This window comes from Podarcis erhardii (genome assembly GCF_964252035.2).
Source record: "Podarcis erhardii genome assembly, chromosome: 1".
Lineage (NCBI taxonomy): Eukaryota > Metazoa > Chordata > Lepidosauria > Squamata > Lacertidae > Podarcis > Podarcis erhardii.
This window is the reverse complement of record NC_138497.1, coordinates 85,689,253-85,707,794: the sequence shown is the minus strand read 5'-3', so window position 1 is coordinate 85,707,794 and position 18,542 is coordinate 85,689,253. Positions and strand designations below refer to the sequence as shown.

The window sequence follows — 18,542 nt, the reverse complement described above, 5'->3', positions numbered from 1 at the left end:
AACACCAAAGGAGGACGTGCCTGAGCCATATCGCCCGCCAAAGGAAGAAAGACACAATCCAGCAGATATGCAGTGGGCTGCGTTTCCGGAGAGCCCAATGACAAGATATGGGATCTATGATGGGTCAGTTGATACCACGCTCCACAGAACTTTAAAAAAATCTCCTTGCTGTTCTCTTCCAAAGCTTTGAGAGACTGGGAAACAGCAGCCAAACATACTTACCCTTCCGGGTGTCCAGCAGAGAGCAGCTTCTGAGCCCAGCTAGCCAGCTGCTTAATGTTTTTCCCGTACTCTTCTATGGACCGCTGCTGGCGAAGGAGTCTCTTCAGCATCACAATGCCACTCTCTTCATCCTAGGAAAAGAAAACCCCTCCAGTTACTGATGGCATCTTATCCTGCCCTGGAGTGGAGCCAACCCAGGAGTGGTGCATCCCATTTCACTGTGCTGCCCCATCACTGCCCCCCCCCCGACCTGGGGATATAGCAGCAGCTTCCGGCAATATTAGCACCTTTACCTTTGGCTTCTCATCAGTCCCCATATAGAGCTCCTGCTCACTTATCCAGGCCTCTGCTTCACCAGCATCCAAGTAATATCGCTGAGCCTCACTTGCTTCTTCCAGGCGCTGCAACCTCTTTGACGTTTCCTCTTGCAAAGTGCTCCAGGAATCCCTCAGCTGATTCAGGCGCTCTTTGGTATCCTGGAAGTCTCCATCCCCCTCCGCTCCAGCCAGCATGGCCTCCCCTCTGAAAAGGACGTCCTCAATGCGTGGGGCATGGCCAGCAATTTCTTTCTGCAGCGTCTAGCAAGGGACAGAGGCACTTTTAAGGAGGTTTGGTTAAGATCAGAAACCTCTTTGAAGGGAGCTCTTCCCATTTACTGAGTAGTCATTAATAGGGGCTACTGACAACAATGTCTAACATGATGGCGATATTCAGGTCTTGCAGGCTGCTGCAAAGGGAAGCACTTTGGCATCTACCTGCATCCTCACCCACCCCGAGGGAACTCCTTTGACTCAGGGCTTGTACACACCAGAGTTTAGCATGGGCTAGGGTCTGCCTGTGTCCCCATTTATGCAGCATCGTCCATACAACATCACTCTCAAATCAAGCTATAAAGGGAGGAGGCTTGGCAAGGTGATGAGGCATCTGGCAGAGAATGGTGAGTAGGCAAAGCTGGAGAGCTCCTGGTACATGCATATTTGAGAAATCCTCCCACTCCATTTGCTAACAGCTATTATACAGACACCACTGAACGTTTGGATGTTTGCAGCCACAGCCAAAATCCACCCAGCCAGCCTATGTGTTCATTCCAAAATGCAATTAAATTAAATTGGCGGGAGGGACGGGACGACAAAACTCAGAGGTGGTGGACAGACTCACCTGCATTTTCTTCGTAAGCATCTGTACTGACAGGAGGTTTGTGCCATGGTCAGTGGACTGAGCAAGGGGCAATCGCTCTTGTACCCAAAGCTGGAATACAGAAGAATTACTAAAGTGCAGGTACAGAAAAGTCAGGCTATATATGTGTACACAAGTGGGGTGGGTGGGGGATGAAGTAACACTTGTATATTGGATCCTGAACATCCTGGAACTCAGACGTTTTGGCTCCTGAACACCGCAACCTGGAAGTGATGGTTCTGGTTTGTGAGCTTTCTTCTGGAACCTGAATGTCCGATGGGGCTTTCACATCTTCTGATTGGCTGCAGGAGCTTCCTGCAGCCAATCAGAAGCCTCAGTTTGGTTTTTGAACGTTTTGGAAGTTGAATGGACTTCCAGAACGGATTCCATTCGACTTCCAAGGTACAACTGCATTACTCTGTTTATCTAACACAGACTGCCTATGTGTCTCATGGGGACCAGTTGTACTGTAACAGAGCCCCCTGCCCTCTAAATTAAAGTAATAAGGTTGACTAGAAGTCCTTCCTAATGGCACATTCAGATGATAGCTCACCAGTTCATCTTCCAGATCCCGGTCCAACTGGTATCGAGCCTTGGTTGTCTCCAGCTCCTTCCTCCTCTTATCCAATGGCTGCAGAAGATCCTGGAACCTTCTCTCAATGATCTCATGCTTGCCATCTGCTTCATGCAGGTCTCCTCTGGCTGAAGGGGCGTGAGACAGCAAGTCTTCCATCTCTTTCTTCCTCACACTTACTTGCTCATCTAGTCGCTGAAATTAGAAAGCCTCTATTAACTCAGCCATCTTGTCAAAATTTATATTTTTGGGGGCATAGGCTTTGGGCTTGGTGACATATTTACAAATTTCCAGCCTGACTTTCCCATTTCATTTCCTAGAAAAACAAGGACACCCTTTTTATTCACACCTGAGACTGGAGAGACTTGAAGACAACCATCATGGAAACAGTAATTGAGGAGGGTTGGGACTTTCTTTGTAAGGGGTAAGAAAATGGTGGTCTCAGCAAAAAATGGAGAGCCCCTGTTCTAATGGCAAAGGTGAAAGAATACACTGGAATCAGGGTGAAAAGGGATTATTGCAGTATCTAAGGTCTTTCCAGGCACACGTCCTAAGCTCTGTGTCTGAGTGCTGGTTGGTTTGGTGTGTTTTTTTGCCCTGGAGCTTACCCCACAAAAACCCACTCTGTAGCACTCAATTGGAACAAATGTCAAGTCAGGCTTTCGTGGATTGCTGTTTGCTCCGAATGAACTTTAAAGAGGTGTTTTAACAAGGAAAGTTCTGGAGCAAAAAAAGGGGGGCAGTTCAAAAGCTGGACACAGCCCTGCCACACCCCCTAGTGCGGGCAGGGGGATTGTTAACAGATAACCGCCCCCACCCCTGCCGCCTGGCAGCAGGGCTTTGAACTGACTTTCCAGATCCCCCCCCCCCGGCAATGGGTATCTGCATCGACTCCTCCCTCCACCCTGGAAGTGGTATTTGACTAAGTTTTTATCAGACTAGGCCCACTGAAAATAATGTACCTAATTTAGTCATGTTCATTAATCGGCGAATGCCACCCCCTGTGACTTACTTTCAGGTTCTTCAGTAGGATGTTGACACTGGTGAGATCTTTCCCTTGGGCATCAGATTTCAGCTGCTCCTCCATCTCACTAATCCATGCATCAAGGTCAGCACAACTCTGTGCATAAAGGTCAGAGCGGTTGGCATCAAACAGGTGCTGAGCCTTCTCATCTGTGGTTGCTTGCAGCTTGTCCCAAAGCTGGTGCAGCTCCACTAGCCTCTGGCAAACAATGTGTTCATACTGGGGCTTCTGCTCTGCTAGCTTCTGCCCTTCCTGGAGAAAAGAGAGAGGGGATGGGGGGAAGACATGGAAGCACTTGTCAGAGCAAAGGACTGGCTAAGAGGAAGGCCATCTATTTCTCATCAAGAATATACAGAGTAAGAAATACAGGGTTGGAATAAGATGGGTCTTTGTAGTCAACTACATGCAGTGCTCCAAGTGGTTGCAGGCAACACAACATTAGCTGGTGTCTGGATGAGAACAGGATAATGCTCCGAAATATCAGGAGTCACTAAGGTATAGAGACAATGGGAGAAAAGAGCTGGGAGAGATGTCACACTACTCCAAGTCTTGCAAGAACTTACCTCATCTACATTCTCTAGCCATCCTTGGTTAGAAGCAAGTTCTGCCATGAAAGACTGGTGCTTCAACCATTTGCTGTGCAGGTTCCGGGCTTCATCGTAGGATATGTCTTGCGCTGTGAGCATCTTCTCATCAATCCAGATAGTAAGCTGCAAACAAAGGAAGTTAATTACTGCAAAGGAAGGTTATAGGCTTTTGCCAAACTCCCTTAACAAGTACTCCCTTGCTAGTACTTGAAGCTAAGTGATAAATGTGGGTAAAATAATTAGCTAAACAAACTCAAGACTGTTTTGTTCATATTCTTACTTAATTCTCTCCCCACCCACCCACTTTATTTCAGCCACTTTTTAATGACTGATTGTGCTTCTCTGAAGTACTTGGAATCATAGGGCTGAGATGCGGAATTTATTTTTCCTGCTCCAGAGGCTAGGACCTTAACCAATGGATTCAAGTTACAAGAAAGGAGTTTCCAACTAAACATCAGGAATAACTTTTTGACAGTAAGAGCTGTTTGACAATGGAGTGGACTCCCATGAGTGGTGGTGGACTCTCCTTCACTGGAGGTTTTCAAGCAGAGGTTGGATGCCATCTCTCATGTATGATTTAGTTGAGATTCCTGCATTGTGGGAGGCTGGACTAGATGTCCCTCAGGGTCCCTTCCAACGCTACAATTCTATGATTCTAGGAACTGAAAGGTGCAGTGAGAAGTATTTACTGCTGGCATAATCCAAAGTTATAACCACCATTTGGAGAAGAAGGATAAATGCAGATGCACCTTAAGATTGGTAGCAGGAGCAGTAGGCCTGGCATCCTTACCTCCTGGCAATTCTGTAGGAAGTTCCGCAGCTCATGATTGTCCTTCAGCAGCACCAAGGCCTCTTGAGATTTTGCAATGTTTCTATTGTACCTAGAAACAACAATACAGTAGCGCCATTCTTAAATGGCTATTATTTATTCAATTTATATCCTGCCCTTCCTCCCAATTGTCCAATAGCTTAGCTCAGAGGTTTTCAACCTTTTTGAGTGCACGGCTCTCTTAACCAACAACATTCTTTCTGCTGCAACCTTGTGGGGCTCAGGAGCCCAGTTATGTCACCCCTTCTCTGCAGAGCTGGCAGCCTCTCTCCCTCTTTCGAACTCCCTCCCTTATGGAGTGTTCCCTCAACCTCCTCTCCTCTCCACCTCCTTGGTAGTCCTCTGGGCAGCTGCTGCTGCCTTCCCTGGTCTCTGAGTCCCCACCCCAAATGGAGGTGCCTCCCAGAGGCGCCATTCACCTGCGGAGCTTATACCCAGGGCTGTTGCAACCATTGGTAGGCAGAGACGCGAGAGGGCATCAGAGGAGAGAGGGAAGGAAAGAGGGGCAGAGGCCAATGTTGCCCGTGGCATCCCTGACCATCATTCAAGGCACCCCAGGGTGCCACAGTGAAAACCACTGGCTTAGCTAGTATCATAACACACTGGTCCCAGCAACCCAGAGAACCCTGCTACACTTGTCTGTATGTGTGTAAAGCAGCTGCGCACTGTAGATTTCCAATGACAGCCCTTTAGGGAAGGGCTGTAGCTCAGTGGTAGAACCAGCTGCTTTGCATGCAAAAGGTCTCAGGTGTAACCCCTGACATCTCCCCAGTTAGGGCTGGGAGAGACTCCCTGCCTGCAGCCCTGGAGAGCCACTGCCAGTCAGCATAGTCAAAACTGAGCTAGATGAGCTGCTTCCTAAACTCCTGAATCATTCCATATCTCAAGTACAGAGGCAGAAAATAAGAATCACACATCAGTGGGGCTCAAGCCTTGTATGTGGTCAAAAACAGAATGCTGCTATGTAGGTTAGAAATGGGACAGCTCGGTCGACAGAGCATGAGACACTTAATCTCAGGGTCATGGGTTTGAGCCCCACATTGAGCAAAAGATTCCTGCATTCCCAGGGGTTGGACTAGATGACCCTTGGGGTCCCTTTCCAACTCTTCAATTCTATGATTCTATACAGTAATCACTGCAAGGTAAACAGGGCACAGCACAATAGTGAAAGCAAGTAAACTGACTTCTCCATCCCTGCCTTAACTACATTTTTGCTCCTCCTCAAATGGTAGCTTTCAGTTTGGAGCTGCAAGCTCAGACTGTTGTCATGCTTGTCTTTTATTATCCTGGTTAAAGATGTATGAATTTTCCTTTTTAATAGGACTTGTGGGGAGGGATGGGTTTGCAGCTCAGAAAAGGCCTCCCCAGATCTCCTCATATGCATCTCTTGTTTTGGGCTATTATTGCCTCAGAACAAAAATAAAAAATGTCCAGTAGCACCTTAGGGACCAACTAAGTTTGTTCTTGGTATAAGCTTTTGTGTGCATGCACACTTCTTCAGATGCACTGAAACAGAAGTCACCAGACCCTTATACATGGTGGGAGGGTGGGGTTTTTCTCAGGAGGGTAGTAGGAGATGGATGATTGACTCAATGGGTATGGTAAACCTGTTGATGACTGTTAACGACTGCAATTAGTCCTACAGGAAAAAGCAAGGGATAGTATGCAGATGATTAGCATATGTAATGAGACAGGAATCCAATATCTCTATTAAGATCAGTTTTCTCCATAACTTTCAATTTAGTGATAAGTTGTAATTCAGCGACTTTTCAGTGTATCTAAAGAAGTGTGCATGCACACAAAAGCTTATACCAAGAACATCCTTAGTTGGTCTCTAAGGTGCTACTGGACAATTTTTTTTATTTTTTGTATCTTGTAGTGTGAGCAATAGTCCTGAGCTGTCCCATTGAAACTATTCTACGGAAATTACCTCTCTTGAATCAGCTGCACTTTCTCCTTGATTTTATCAGAGTAAATATTTCCTTCAGCCACCAGCTTGTTCCCACTGGCCACCAGCCCTGTAATTTTTTCCTCATTTGCTTCCATAGTAGCAAGGAAATCTTCAAATTTTCGGATAGCAGCCACTGATGCTTCCAAGGTGTCTGGGGGCTCGATGTGAGCCAGAGTGTATTCCTAAAGCAGTTATTGTGGAAGAAAACAAGTCAATTACTCAGAAAAACAGCACAGGAAGTAAAAAAAACAACAACTCTCTTCTGCAAAGCCTAAAGCCAATTCTAGTCCACAACAGTCTGCATGTTAGTTTGGCACACTGCAGCCATCATATGCATGTCAGCTAAAGAGAAAGCACTTGAAATGCCTGCATAAAATAGAGCCCAGCTTTTGCAAACTGCTTCTATCAACTTGCCGCTAAGCACAGGATTCAGCTTTCAGCATGCATCAAGAAGACTTGTTTCTCCAATATTTCTCAATATGTGCTGAAATGCAGCTCCTGTACAGGAGAGGGTGCACAGCATGGGCAGGATTTTTCTGTGGCTGCCACATGCCAGCTGACAAGCTTTGTAAGACATCCAAGTGCTCAGATGGCAAATTCCACTACTGCTTCTCTGTAGAGCGCAACACTTACGACACTTAAGCACCAGGATGCAATCTTGAGACACTGATGTAACATACATAAAAGTTATAAGATGCATGTTGCCTGCTGCCATACCTGATTAGTAAGAATGATTTCCACTTGCTTTGCATCTTTAAGAAATTCCTGGAAGCCAAGACACTTGTTGAGAAATTTCTCCCTGCTATCCCACATTTTACATAAGGCATTCCAGCCTGTATCCATGCCCTGAAGCCGCTGCTCTAGCTGCTGATACTCAACATCTGTCTGTCCTTGGGTCACTCTGTCTCCTATCTCCTTGACACTGTGGTAATCATCCTTGTGTTGATCAATTTCTTCCTTAATGGCAGCATGCTGCTGCAGGAGGTGCTCAGCTTCTACCAGTGAGTTGGGCACCTCTTCTGAAGCAACAGCTTTTTGGGCCTTGAAGAGCCATGCCTGGAAGTCATCTAAGTCCTGCAAGAATTTGTGCAGCTTGCTGGCTTCTCCGAGAGAGGCCTCCTGGCTCTGCAACGTATTCTGCAGGTCCAGCCAGACTCCAGTGACAACTGTCAGTCGACTGTAGATGTCGTCAGCTAGGTCAGGGTGCTCTTCGGCTAACCGGTGTGCTTCCTGCTGCAGGGATGCAAGCCGGGCTTGGATAGCTGCTAGGTCACGCTCAATGCCATATAACTTCCTCTGCATGGCAATCATGCCTGCCAGGTTTTTGCCAAGGTCCTGCGTAGATTCGATGACACTGGTTTTTTCCAGGATCCATTTCCTTGTCTCCTCGCAATCCACACAGTAATTGTGGAGGCTAAGGGCAAAGTCCACAGCTTTCCGCCTCTGAGCTACCATCTCCTGGAAGACTTTCCATCTAAAAGAAGCAGAGCAAAATGAATGAATGAAAGAATCATTGCAATGAAATCAGCAGAGATCTTTTCTTTAGGTCCTTCTTTTTCATGCATCTGTTTTGGTCCTTTTAAGGGGAACTTACCTGGCATTCAGACGCTGCTGACACTGCCTCACACTCACACTGCGTGGATGCCCATTTTCTATTAGTCCAAAGGCAGCTTGATTGACCCCTTCAATCTGAGAAGCCAGGTTGTTCATTTCTTGCTCCAGAATATCAAACCTGAAATCAAGATCAGTTAATTAATTGAAAACTCAAGATGCACAGTGGATAACTTCTAAAGTCCTACTTTGAATGTGTTGTCTTTGTCCTATTCCTCCAAAACCCAATTTGAATTATAAGGTCTCATGCCACATTCAAAAAACACCTAAACTCAGGTATTGGTAGGTCACCAGGGGAAAGGAAATCCAGAGTAAAAAGCCTTTCCCCATGCCCTTGTGGCCCTGAGTCTTGCATACATGGTAATTTTGCTTCCAGTCTATCTTCATATAGTACAGTATTGCAATACAGGAAGACAATGGAGGAGGTTCAGGCTGCTAAGGACTAGGCCTGACACACTGAACCTTGAATTAAGCCCTTCATCTGCACTTTAGTGCTATATTTTTGAGGTCATTTCATGCATAAGAAATCGTGTTTGCCAGGGTAATGTGTAGTTCTTTACAAAGTGGACTGTAACCCACAAAAATGTGTTCCACAATTACTGTAGATCCTGCAGTTGCTCCTTAATTGTCCCAGTTAATGTATGAAGCACTCCCTCCACACCCTTAACTTGTTTAGTTTGAGACAACTGTTCCAAACATCGAACATACACTGCCCAGGGAACAATCTCAGACATTTACCTGTGTTGCACCACATCCAGGTCCTCCAAGGTATCAGGAATCTCCATTTGTTCCAACCACTTCTCCTTCTCACTCATCCAAAGCTCACATGCATCTGTCTCACTGAAAACTTTGTAGAGATCCAAGGCATCCTGCAGCTTCTGCCTACGCAGATCTGCTAGGGACACAACTTCATTGTACATTGCCTGGATGGCCTTCAGTCTGTTCTCAAATCCTGGATCATCCCGGAACTCCGTGGGGAAGTTCTGTGCTTGCCTGTTCAGGTTGTACATGACTCTCTTGTTGTCTGCTACATCGTCTAAAAGGTCCCTGTGCTTTTTAACAAGGGCTAGAGTGGAATATTCATCGTGCCCCACATCCTCACTCGACACCAGGCGATGGGCATCTTGCAGCCAGGCCATCAAGTCATCCGCATCAACCTGGAACTGGAAGAAGCTCTCAGCATCCTGCAAGTTTTTCTTGTGGAAAGCTGCCAGTTCCTGCAGCTGGGCCCAGAGGGCTTTCACTTCCTCAATCCTTCTGCGGATTTTAAGTGCACCAAAATGATTTTGAGCAATCATAGCTTCTCCCTCTTTGATGGTGTGCTGCAGGTGGGTATCCTGAACGCGCAGCTCATCCTCGAAAGCCTTGTGTTTCCTCTGCAAGATGAGAACGCTGGTCAGGTCTTTCCCATAATCCAGGGAGGAATAGATCTGATCTTTCTCTTTGATCCAGCTTTCAGCTTCATCCAGTTCCCAAAAGAATTTCCAAAGGCGCTTGGACTGCTCCAGGCGAGCTTTCCTTTCCGCAGCCAAAGCCATCAGCTCTCGATGACACAGCTGCAGGTGGTTCACCCGGTCCTGTATCACCTTTGGGTCACAAGGCCGATAACCTGCACAAGCACGTGTGGACAGAAAGCTACTATCAGCAGACATGCACGATGCATTTTCCTTTAAGTCGGAAAAGGAAAAGGCACAACATCGATAGGGCACTTTCAGGTGGTTTTTTAAAAAATGCTAGGGACCAACCCACCTAACAGGTGGTTAAGTAGCTGTGACATGAAGACAGACAGCTATGGGGGAATAACTATAGTTGTGCTTTCCATTTGTTCATTGATTCTGACAAAAAAGCAAAAGCAGAGATATGTGCTTTGCAGAGCTTCAGAAGGACAATGGACACCATCCCCAAAATAAAAAGGAAACAGAAAAATGAATTGTTGCTTGAAATGGTGGAGTACAGGTCTGAGTGGAGAAAGTGGCTCTGATGGAACTTGCTACTGAAATTTATTTTAAAAGGTTACATGAGTGCTTGCAAGCTTTAGATGCACAGTGGACAGACTCTAAATACTTTAAAGTGGACTTTTAAAAAATGGCACATAGACCTAGAGTGTAGGAACTATGTCATTCTTCCTTAGTGGCACTCAACAAACAGAGACAGATGAATTTATCAGTTTTGGTTTCTCTCAGTTTTTCATTTTTTCCCCTTCTAAGTTCAGTTCTACAAATTTCCAAACACTTTGCAAAAAACTCATCAGCATTTTAGTGTGAATTTCTCCTAGCAGATAACATATTTGCTTATTGTGCACATATTTACAAAGCCATGTTCCCTAATAAGATGCATTTTTGTATGTTATTTTCACCAATACATGCATTTTCGTGCACGTTTTGCCCTAGTGCATACATTTTTTAAAACACCCTTTTTTTTTACTAAGTACTTGGCTGAAGAACTGCCTTGCAAAATTGGGAAAAGTTAGAATTCTAAAGGATGGCCACACTTCAGCTTGCCTATATTATGAATTCTGTAGGTTCACCTTTAAACATGAACTGAATCAGTTTTCTTCCCCATCCCCAGTCACAAATACTATTTGTATTTGTATCAAATACTGCTGGGGTACTGGCACATACCCACATTTCAGTCAGCACTCCCACCCACACTAGTCAACCAGTAGAGGTGAGAATTGCATTTCTGCCACACACAATACATTGACATTCACATCCTGAGTAAATGTAATATTCCCTAAAGAGAAGCACATCTTTCGAGGGAAGACAATGGGAAGCAGAACAACAAATAAGCAACAACTGTGCAATTCTTGCACTGAAAATCATTATCTGGAAAAGCCTCCAATATCATCCAGACTCCACCTCCCAATCCTTCTTTCTACTATCGCACCAGCTAGGCCCAAGAAGTAGCTGCCTGAAACCCCAGGACCCAGCAGTTTTAAAGGCAACAAGTGCTATAGATTCTAGCTGAACTTAAAGGCCCTACTTATGAATTAATTTGTGCACCTTGGACCCGTTTTACTATAAATTCAGTCAATTTAAGGTGGAACAGGAGATGACTTGGATAGCTCCATTGGCAGAAAATGAGACTCATAATCTCAGGGTCACAGGTTTGAGCCCCATGTTGGGCAAAAGACTCCTGCATTGCAGGGGGTTGGACAAGACAACCCTCAGGGTCCCTTTCCAACTCTCTGATTCTAAGTGGACAGAGGCATTTTCCTTAAACCATTTTTTAAAAGGAAGAGGCAAGGATACAGATGGTCTCCCCTCACTCCTTCCCCTTTTATACTTAGGGCTTCTCAACTCAGAAATTATCATTCATCACTCACTCACTCACTCACTCACAGAAGTCATAAAATTCTTCTTGGAAAACAAACACCTACCATCTCCGTTGGCAAATCTAAGGGCAGCTGCACTGACATCACGAACCTTCTCAGCCTGGATGATCATGTCCGCCTCCATCAGTTTATGCTTCTGAAGAAGGTATTCCACTTCCAACAGGTGCTTCCCAAATTCAGGAGACAGGAGCTTAGCCTATAGAAACACAAAGGAAGAATGTACCCTTTTTTCTGCCTCTGCTAGGGGCAGGCTACACATTATGTACAACCACATGTAGTGCAGCCTGATGGTGATTGTTATTTTAAGAAAAGCAGCTTCAGAATGAATTGATTTTGAGCAGAAAAGTAGCAGAAATAAAGCTTAGTCCTTTTCCTGCCTGCCAGTTCTTCATTCCAAATTACCACACAAAGCTTGCCTCCCTAGGGTTTATAATGCTGCATTTTGAACCGGGGGGGGGGGGCGTGCAGGGGGAAGTCACTTGGAAAGATGATCTGTCTTGGGAAAATGGCAGGCAATGGGAGCACAGGATGAGCCTCCACCTCAATTTGATGGCTTCTTTCTATCAACCTGCAGTATTCCACCCAAGCCCTTCCTTACTTTCATCTCATCTATCCAGTCAATACTGTGTAGCATGTCTTGGAACAGCTGCTGCAGCTTAAGGTTCATCTCCAGCCGCCGCCGCCGGGCCTGCAGCAACTCCAGCAGGTACTCCCAGAGCCGCAGGATGTTGTCCTTGCGAGCATTGATGCGCTTGATGTCGTGGTAATTCTCCATCTCCAGTTCCTTGGCCACCTCCTCTATGGCCTGGACCCGTTCCTTGTAGGCTGCTGTATCGGTTTCAATGGCTTCATGCTTCTTCTTTGCTGCCTCCACAGCTGGCAAGTCATTTCCAAAGTTATCCTGCCCAAATTAAATTCGCCCTTGGTTAGCAACTGTGTGGCGGCACGTTGCCTTTTATTGTGCATGCTATAGAACAGAAGGTGACGGGGGGTGGGTGTGCCAAATTCCCCAGAAGGGATCTGGGTACCATTTTAAGCTGGTACCAACAGAGTGCTTGTGTCCCCCCAACATCCCTTGCTGTTTCTGATGCCACCAGGCAGATCGGAGACTGGAGCCAGCACAATCCCTGAAGCCACACATTACCTGTGCAACAAGGCGCTGGTTTTCGTTAAGCCACGTCTCCCGCATTGCTGCCTTGCGATCAAAGCGCCGGGCGAGCTGCTCCAGCTTCTCCTGCCTAATAAGCTCGTTTCTCAGCGCCAGCTCCCGTTCATGCTCCGCCTTCTCCAGCTTCTCCCAGGCCTGTGCAAATGTGTGCACACAGGAGAACGAGAATTCAGTATGCAGGTACAGAATATACAACCAAGAGGCCGCAGCAATTCCTATGTAATGCCGCGTGGCACATTCTACAAAGCATTCCATTCTTATACGGGCTGCGCTAACCAACCTCACATCAGCAAAATGTTGCTTGGCCAGATAAAAGAGCTATTGTTCCTCCTTGTATTTTTCTCTAAGGGATTGTTCTCACAACACTTTTCTTGTATATGCAAGTAGCCCTGTTTTTTTCCAGGCACCTGCTCATGTGAACACACACACACAGTGTGGCAAACTGAACAAGAACACATCCTAGTTGGTAACAACTCGTATGGTCCCAGCAAAACTCCCCCCCCCAAAAAAAAAACTACACTCATGGAAAGTGCTGCAGACTAGATATGTGAAAATTGTCCATGTGATTGTCCATGTGAGCATTTATTCAGCTTTGCTAGAATGAATAGGAAAAGTATTGTACAAAGCAGATCTAAGGTACTTGAAGGGAAACATATTCAGCTTGTGGTGTGGGATCACATCCAGCTGTCCCTGTAGCTTCCTCCTTGGTTTCCACATTAGCTGCTGATCACCTCTCCAATCTTGCTGTATCATTTTTTTGCCATGCAGTAGTAGGGATTGAACCATGGATGTTATGAGTCCAAATTATGTGCCCTGTTACTAACCTAAGGCCCTTTCCCAACCAGCTAAATTAATTAAACAATAATTTTAAAAAGTTCTAGAAGAAAAGTCCTAACACTGAAATTCTCAATCTATCACATTTCTGTTAACCATTTTAAGGGACTGCATTAGGTACCCTGTTGATGTCAGACACTAATTTTCCTTCGTGAGGTGTATACACTTTCTGATTATTGGCTCGCATTCTTGACTGGATGGTAAACAGCAGGACTTCCAGGTTCCCCTTCTCCTGAAACCTGCCAAAGAACACAGCAAAAATGAGAAAACATACTTTTAGGTGAAGAAGACACAATGAGCAACACAAGCAATGTCTATTAGAGTCACTGAAATACAGTGTGTTCTGAGCTCAGGCCATAGAAGCTTAATGGTAAAAAACAGTGAAATAAACTAATCACCTATCCAGAAGTCTAACTTATCAGCGTTTAGGGCAGTTATTGCAATTTGCATGCAGAGAAATAATAAATAAAAATAAATTAAAAAGAATGATGGTGACAAAAGTTCTTTTAAAAAACTGGAACACAAACACCTTATAGCTATTTGGGGTTGATTCAAACCTACACATATGCAATAGCTTCTTTGGGATTGTAGCCTCTAAAACATAACACCAGCACTACGTGGTATCTTTTTCAAGCTACCATCAAGTTGTCATCTTTATGTTTAGAAACCCTTGGTTAACAGTTATAGAGAGGAAGGCATTTTTCCTTTTCCTCGCTTTGAAATTCAAGGTCAGGGGATCGCTAGGCATTCACAAAGCAACATTTGCCAAATTCCTCCTGTTTGAAAGAAGAAGGAAGGCAGCAGAACTGCACCAAAAGAACCCACTGAAACTGCATTTTATTTTGGCATTGTAACAAAATGCAATTCAGGGTACATCAACTGCCTTGTTCCCCTTCAGCTTGGCTCCTCACTGTTATTTGTTACAGTATCATTATCATCATCACGATGTCCCAATCTGCACAGATCACAACCGAATGAGTCACAATGCAGATGGGCACAGTTTAAGCTACTGGGGAGCGGGAATAGTAAACATCAGCAAAAAGCGGGGGGGGGGGGCATCCTCCTTCCAGTTGACAGGTGCTTACTTGGGCGGTTTTTCCACTGTGCGGTATGTACTGAAGGACTGGAGCTGCTGCTGCACGCCTGCCAGAGAATTAGCAAACTTGCGGCTGTTGAGAATGGTAATGGTCTGTTCTATCCACGTCAGCAAGTCTGAAGCCAGTCCACTGTACTTATCGATCATTTTCTCAGTCTCCATCGCATGGTCCATTACCTGAGGAAAGGAATAAACAAAGTGTTGCTCCCCTGGCACCTGCTGCTCGAGGAAATATGTCAAGCCCGTTGTCAACCTACAGATCCTGCATATGGGAATCTTCTGCACTGTCAACAAGTCTGACGTTAGAAATTCTGGGCTGCATGGCAGGCTGGAAGTCTCAGGCCTGTCAGGGAAGATTAACAAGAGCCACCTGTCCAGCTGTAAAAGGAAGTGTGAGAATAGCAAGATGCCACCAAATGTTAAGGCAGAGGAACTAAAACTGAGTTATCACACACAAACTTACTTATCTTATACTACTGTACTCCCTTATGAAGACTCCTAGGGTTTGAGGGCGGGGCAAGGCACATGGGAAAAGCCACTCCCTGGTAGTTAACAGAGAGTCTCTCACCCCTCACAGTTATTTTTCTGTCAGAAGATTCCACAACCTCTGGCAGTTAGGGCCTAACCAAGATACTAACAGAACCAAGCTGGGTCTATATATGATGATAGGGGCTACCTCAGTTCTCAGTGGCTTGAGTAAATCAGCTGCATTCTGGGAATCAAAGAGTAAAGCAGAATGGGGTATTCTCTATACATTTGTTTTTAAATTATTGTCATGCTTTTATGTATTTAATGGATTTTTAAGTAGTTTAGAGGCATTTTTTGTGGAAAGGGGTGGCGATGTCAAATAAACAATAATACAATATTGTTTGTATTCAGTAATAACAAGTTCAAACTAGAATAGCTGCAAAGAAGAGCTATTAAACGGACTAGCCTATATGTGAAGAAAGCCAGCATAGCAGAAGAGGAGGTTGAGAGGCGGCAGGGCTGCCATTGCAGCAAATTACTGGCCATATCAGTCATTATGGCTTAGCAAGGAATTAGTAAAGAAACTGTTTTCTGTGGGCGGAAAGGGGACTTGCCTGCTCTACGGTGGTATTATGTGACCATGCCCTTACCTTTCCAACTCTCTTCCCCTCCACAGCAAGCACCTTCATCTTGGAGAAGTAGTGGTAGAAAGCAACTACGTAGGTGATGATGGATTTCTCATCCGGGTTCTCCGTGAAGACATCTGAATAGAAAACAGAATGCCAAGAGAGCTTTGCACTGTGCCCAAGAGCTTTGCTTTCCAATTTGTAGCAGAACACCACAATGTAGCAGAATGAGCCACCTCACCGCCCAGCCAGCCTCAGATAAGAAAACAATGGAATGCATGGGAGCAAAGATAGAGGCATAAGAACTTCTTTTCCTAAATGGAATAAGGCATGTAGCAGCCCTGACTCTCTAATAAACAAACAAAAGCAAAATAATTACAACCTCAACTGTACTGAATTCCATGGGGAGGATATGTGATATGTCAAAAGGAAAAAGGTATGTGCCTTCTAACAGTACGGCAACTTACCGAGGAGCAGGAACACTTCCCACAATTTCTAGGGGTAGGTGTGTCATCTAAACTGGATCATGGGGTTCAGCACCACTGCATTCTGACTTCAAGAAAGCCCTGCTTGGTAATTAATTAGCTGACTTACTGCTGGGCACAAACTCCCTCTCACCTAACCAGGCATGGTGAACTATAGGCCCTGCAAGCAATTTTTATCACCCACAAGAAGTTGCTGGTGTAAAAAAAAAAAGGGGGGGGGGAGATTACATGCACCACCAGCATTGGGAGAACTCTAGAAAGAAGTGAGAGCAACCTGATCCAGTGCCTCCTGTGCATTCAGGTGATGACCAATACCTGAGAATCACTGTAGCATCTGCCATGTCATTACAGCCCAGGACACAGCAAGTGGACGGAGCAGAGCTGAGCTGGTGTGCACTGCCACCCCCCACCCCTTGAAAGCAACACAGCACACTCAGATACACACACCTCAATCTTCACAGCAAGAGAACTCCACAGCCTACTCAGATTGCAACTGAGCTGACACTCAGCTTCATTGCTCCCACTCCACTTCTGTCACTTGATAGACCGCCTGGACCAATCCCAGGAAGATCTTCACTTCTTCCCCTTCCCACCCACCCACCCACCCATCTCCTGGCTACACAGGGGGGACATTTTCCCCAATTCTTTATTACAAAGTAATTCTTTTTTTAAAACACACACCACCACCACCACCACCACAACAACAAAGACACTGCCCATCCTTGTAGGAGAAACTTATTGTGGAAGAATTTTGCATTGCGTGCCTGGCGCAGAGTCCACCCATCCGGCACACCTAACTGCTAAGGAGGGGAAATGAATGGACACAACAACGGTCTGGGATTTAATATGGATGGAACTTTATTGAATTCAGACATAGGAAGCCTTGGCATAGGCATTGGGCATGTATCCTTCCCAGCTCCCACGCTGGGGAACTGAGGCATGACAGAGTCTATTCGGGGGATGGATCAATTGCAAAATGCAGGTTTACGTGGATGGTCCCCCAACGCCAAGGGAAGCTTTATGGCCCACTGGCCCTATGCAACTGGCTCTTTGGACAGAGACTTCCTTCCAGACCCCTCTAACGGGGGACCCTGTTATAGCCGCTGCAGAGAACTACTTCACCTCCACCACCACCCAAGTGGATGAAGACTATAGCATTCCGCCCAAGGCCTAAACCGCCAAAGTTGTGACTAGTGCTAAGGGGATGGTTTTTTTTAATGCACTCCACAGCTGTCAAACCAGGAGGAATCTGTGGTCCTCTCTGCTGTTGGGACTACAACTCCCATCCCTCCTAACCATTAGCTATGCTGGCTTTACAGAAAAACATTCATGGAGCACAACTGGAAGAATGACTTCCACAAAGAACTTTTTCATACTGCATGCAGCATGGCTGATTTGTGTCTATGTGCAGGGCTTAAATTTTGGACTTTATAGCTTTCCTTTCTATTATAAAAAAAATCAGACTGAATGTGGCTCATAAATAAAAATATAGGAAAGAAGGAAAACAATCTGAACAACAAAACACACATAACACATCATAATAAAACCCATGATCAGGAACAGCAGACTAAAAATACAGCATCAAAGGCTCTGATTAAAAAATACATGCACAAGAATACAGAAAGATTTAGAATCAAGGAATCATGGAGTTGGGAGGGACCATGAGGGTTGTTTAGTTCACTCCTCTGCAAGGCAGGAATCTTTGGCCCAACATGGGACATGAACCCACGACACTGAGATGAGGAGTCCCATGCTCTGCTGACTGAGCTCTCCCTGTAACTCCCTTTCATTTCAGAGCAATGCAGCAACAGAAGAGCTTTCTGGTGGATTGTGCTTACAGCTGCAAAAAAACCTCAGAGCTTTGCATCCACCTTTATGTATACATAACTTCATGATATTCTATAGTCAAGACATTCTGCAGCCAATTCAGAGGCTTCCTCAGGTGAACCACCATTTCCTCAGCACTTACGGACACTTCTTCTGTATAATTCTCATCTGCCTCGTCAGCTCAATTCTCAATTTAAAAAGGGCAGGCACAGAGCCAAACAAACTCACCTTCTGGGTCAAGAAGCTGGGTGATGCCAAGTTGCCGTTCCGCCACAATGAAAGCATGCTCCAAGTTGTGCCTAGCGTTCGAGTGCTTCAGCTTTTCAAAGTCAATCAAGTCAGGCCTAAAAATTAAGAGGACAGTGGGAAAGTTAAAGCACGCAGTATGGTAGGCCAACTTGACCATGCAAAAGGAAGTGAAAGCTAAGTTTACCAGTGAGGCTTGCAACAAAATGCTGCAGTGTGGTCTGCTCCTCTTCGGTGTCTCTGTCAGTGAGATACTCCATTCTGTTCCTCCTCACACACAATATCTCCCTCCTCCCCAACATTCAGAGTTATATTCAACTAACTTTTATTCAGAATAGACCCATGGGAATTCATGGCCATGAATAACCTAGGACTTTGCATTTCAATGGATCTACTCTGAGTAAAAAGTTGGTTGAATGCAAGTCTATTTCAGCATTCCACGACTGCTGGGCATGCTCAGTCCTCATTGGCCTCGTTCTTTTGT

The 18,542-nt window shown here is 45.5% G+C and overlaps 1 protein-coding gene across 9 annotated transcripts in view; it reads right to left on the bottom strand.

The window, feature by feature from the left end:
• Positions 1-18,542, bottom strand: part of SPTB (spectrin beta, erythrocytic) — a 91,927-nt gene that overhangs the window by 27,074 nt on the left and 46,311 nt on the right. For all 9 annotated transcript variants that reach the window (XM_081838095.1, XM_081838093.1, XM_081838098.1 and 6 more), the window contains 18 exons: positions 18,041-18,156; positions 15,525-15,637; positions 14,396-14,583; positions 13,432-13,549; positions 12,453-12,611; positions 11,907-12,209; positions 11,354-11,504; positions 8,713-9,583; positions 7,958-8,095; positions 7,081-7,837; positions 6,343-6,545; positions 4,374-4,464; positions 3,560-3,706; positions 2,985-3,248; positions 1,952-2,167; positions 1,381-1,470; positions 516-800; positions 223-353 (listed from right to left, as the gene is read on the bottom strand). In XM_081838095.1, coding sequence (XP_081694221.1) covers positions 223-353; positions 516-800; positions 1,381-1,470; positions 1,952-2,167; positions 2,985-3,248; positions 3,560-3,706; positions 4,374-4,464; positions 6,343-6,545; positions 7,081-7,837; positions 7,958-8,095; positions 8,713-9,583; positions 11,354-11,504; positions 11,907-12,209; positions 12,453-12,611; positions 13,432-13,549; positions 14,396-14,583; positions 15,525-15,637; positions 18,041-18,156 — 4,341 coding nt within the window. The remainder of the gene's footprint in view (positions 1-222; positions 354-515; positions 801-1,380; positions 1,471-1,951; positions 2,168-2,984; positions 3,249-3,559; positions 3,707-4,373; positions 4,465-6,342; positions 6,546-7,080; positions 7,838-7,957; positions 8,096-8,712; positions 9,584-11,353; positions 11,505-11,906; positions 12,210-12,452; positions 12,612-13,431; positions 13,550-14,395; positions 14,584-15,524; positions 15,638-18,040; positions 18,157-18,542) is intronic.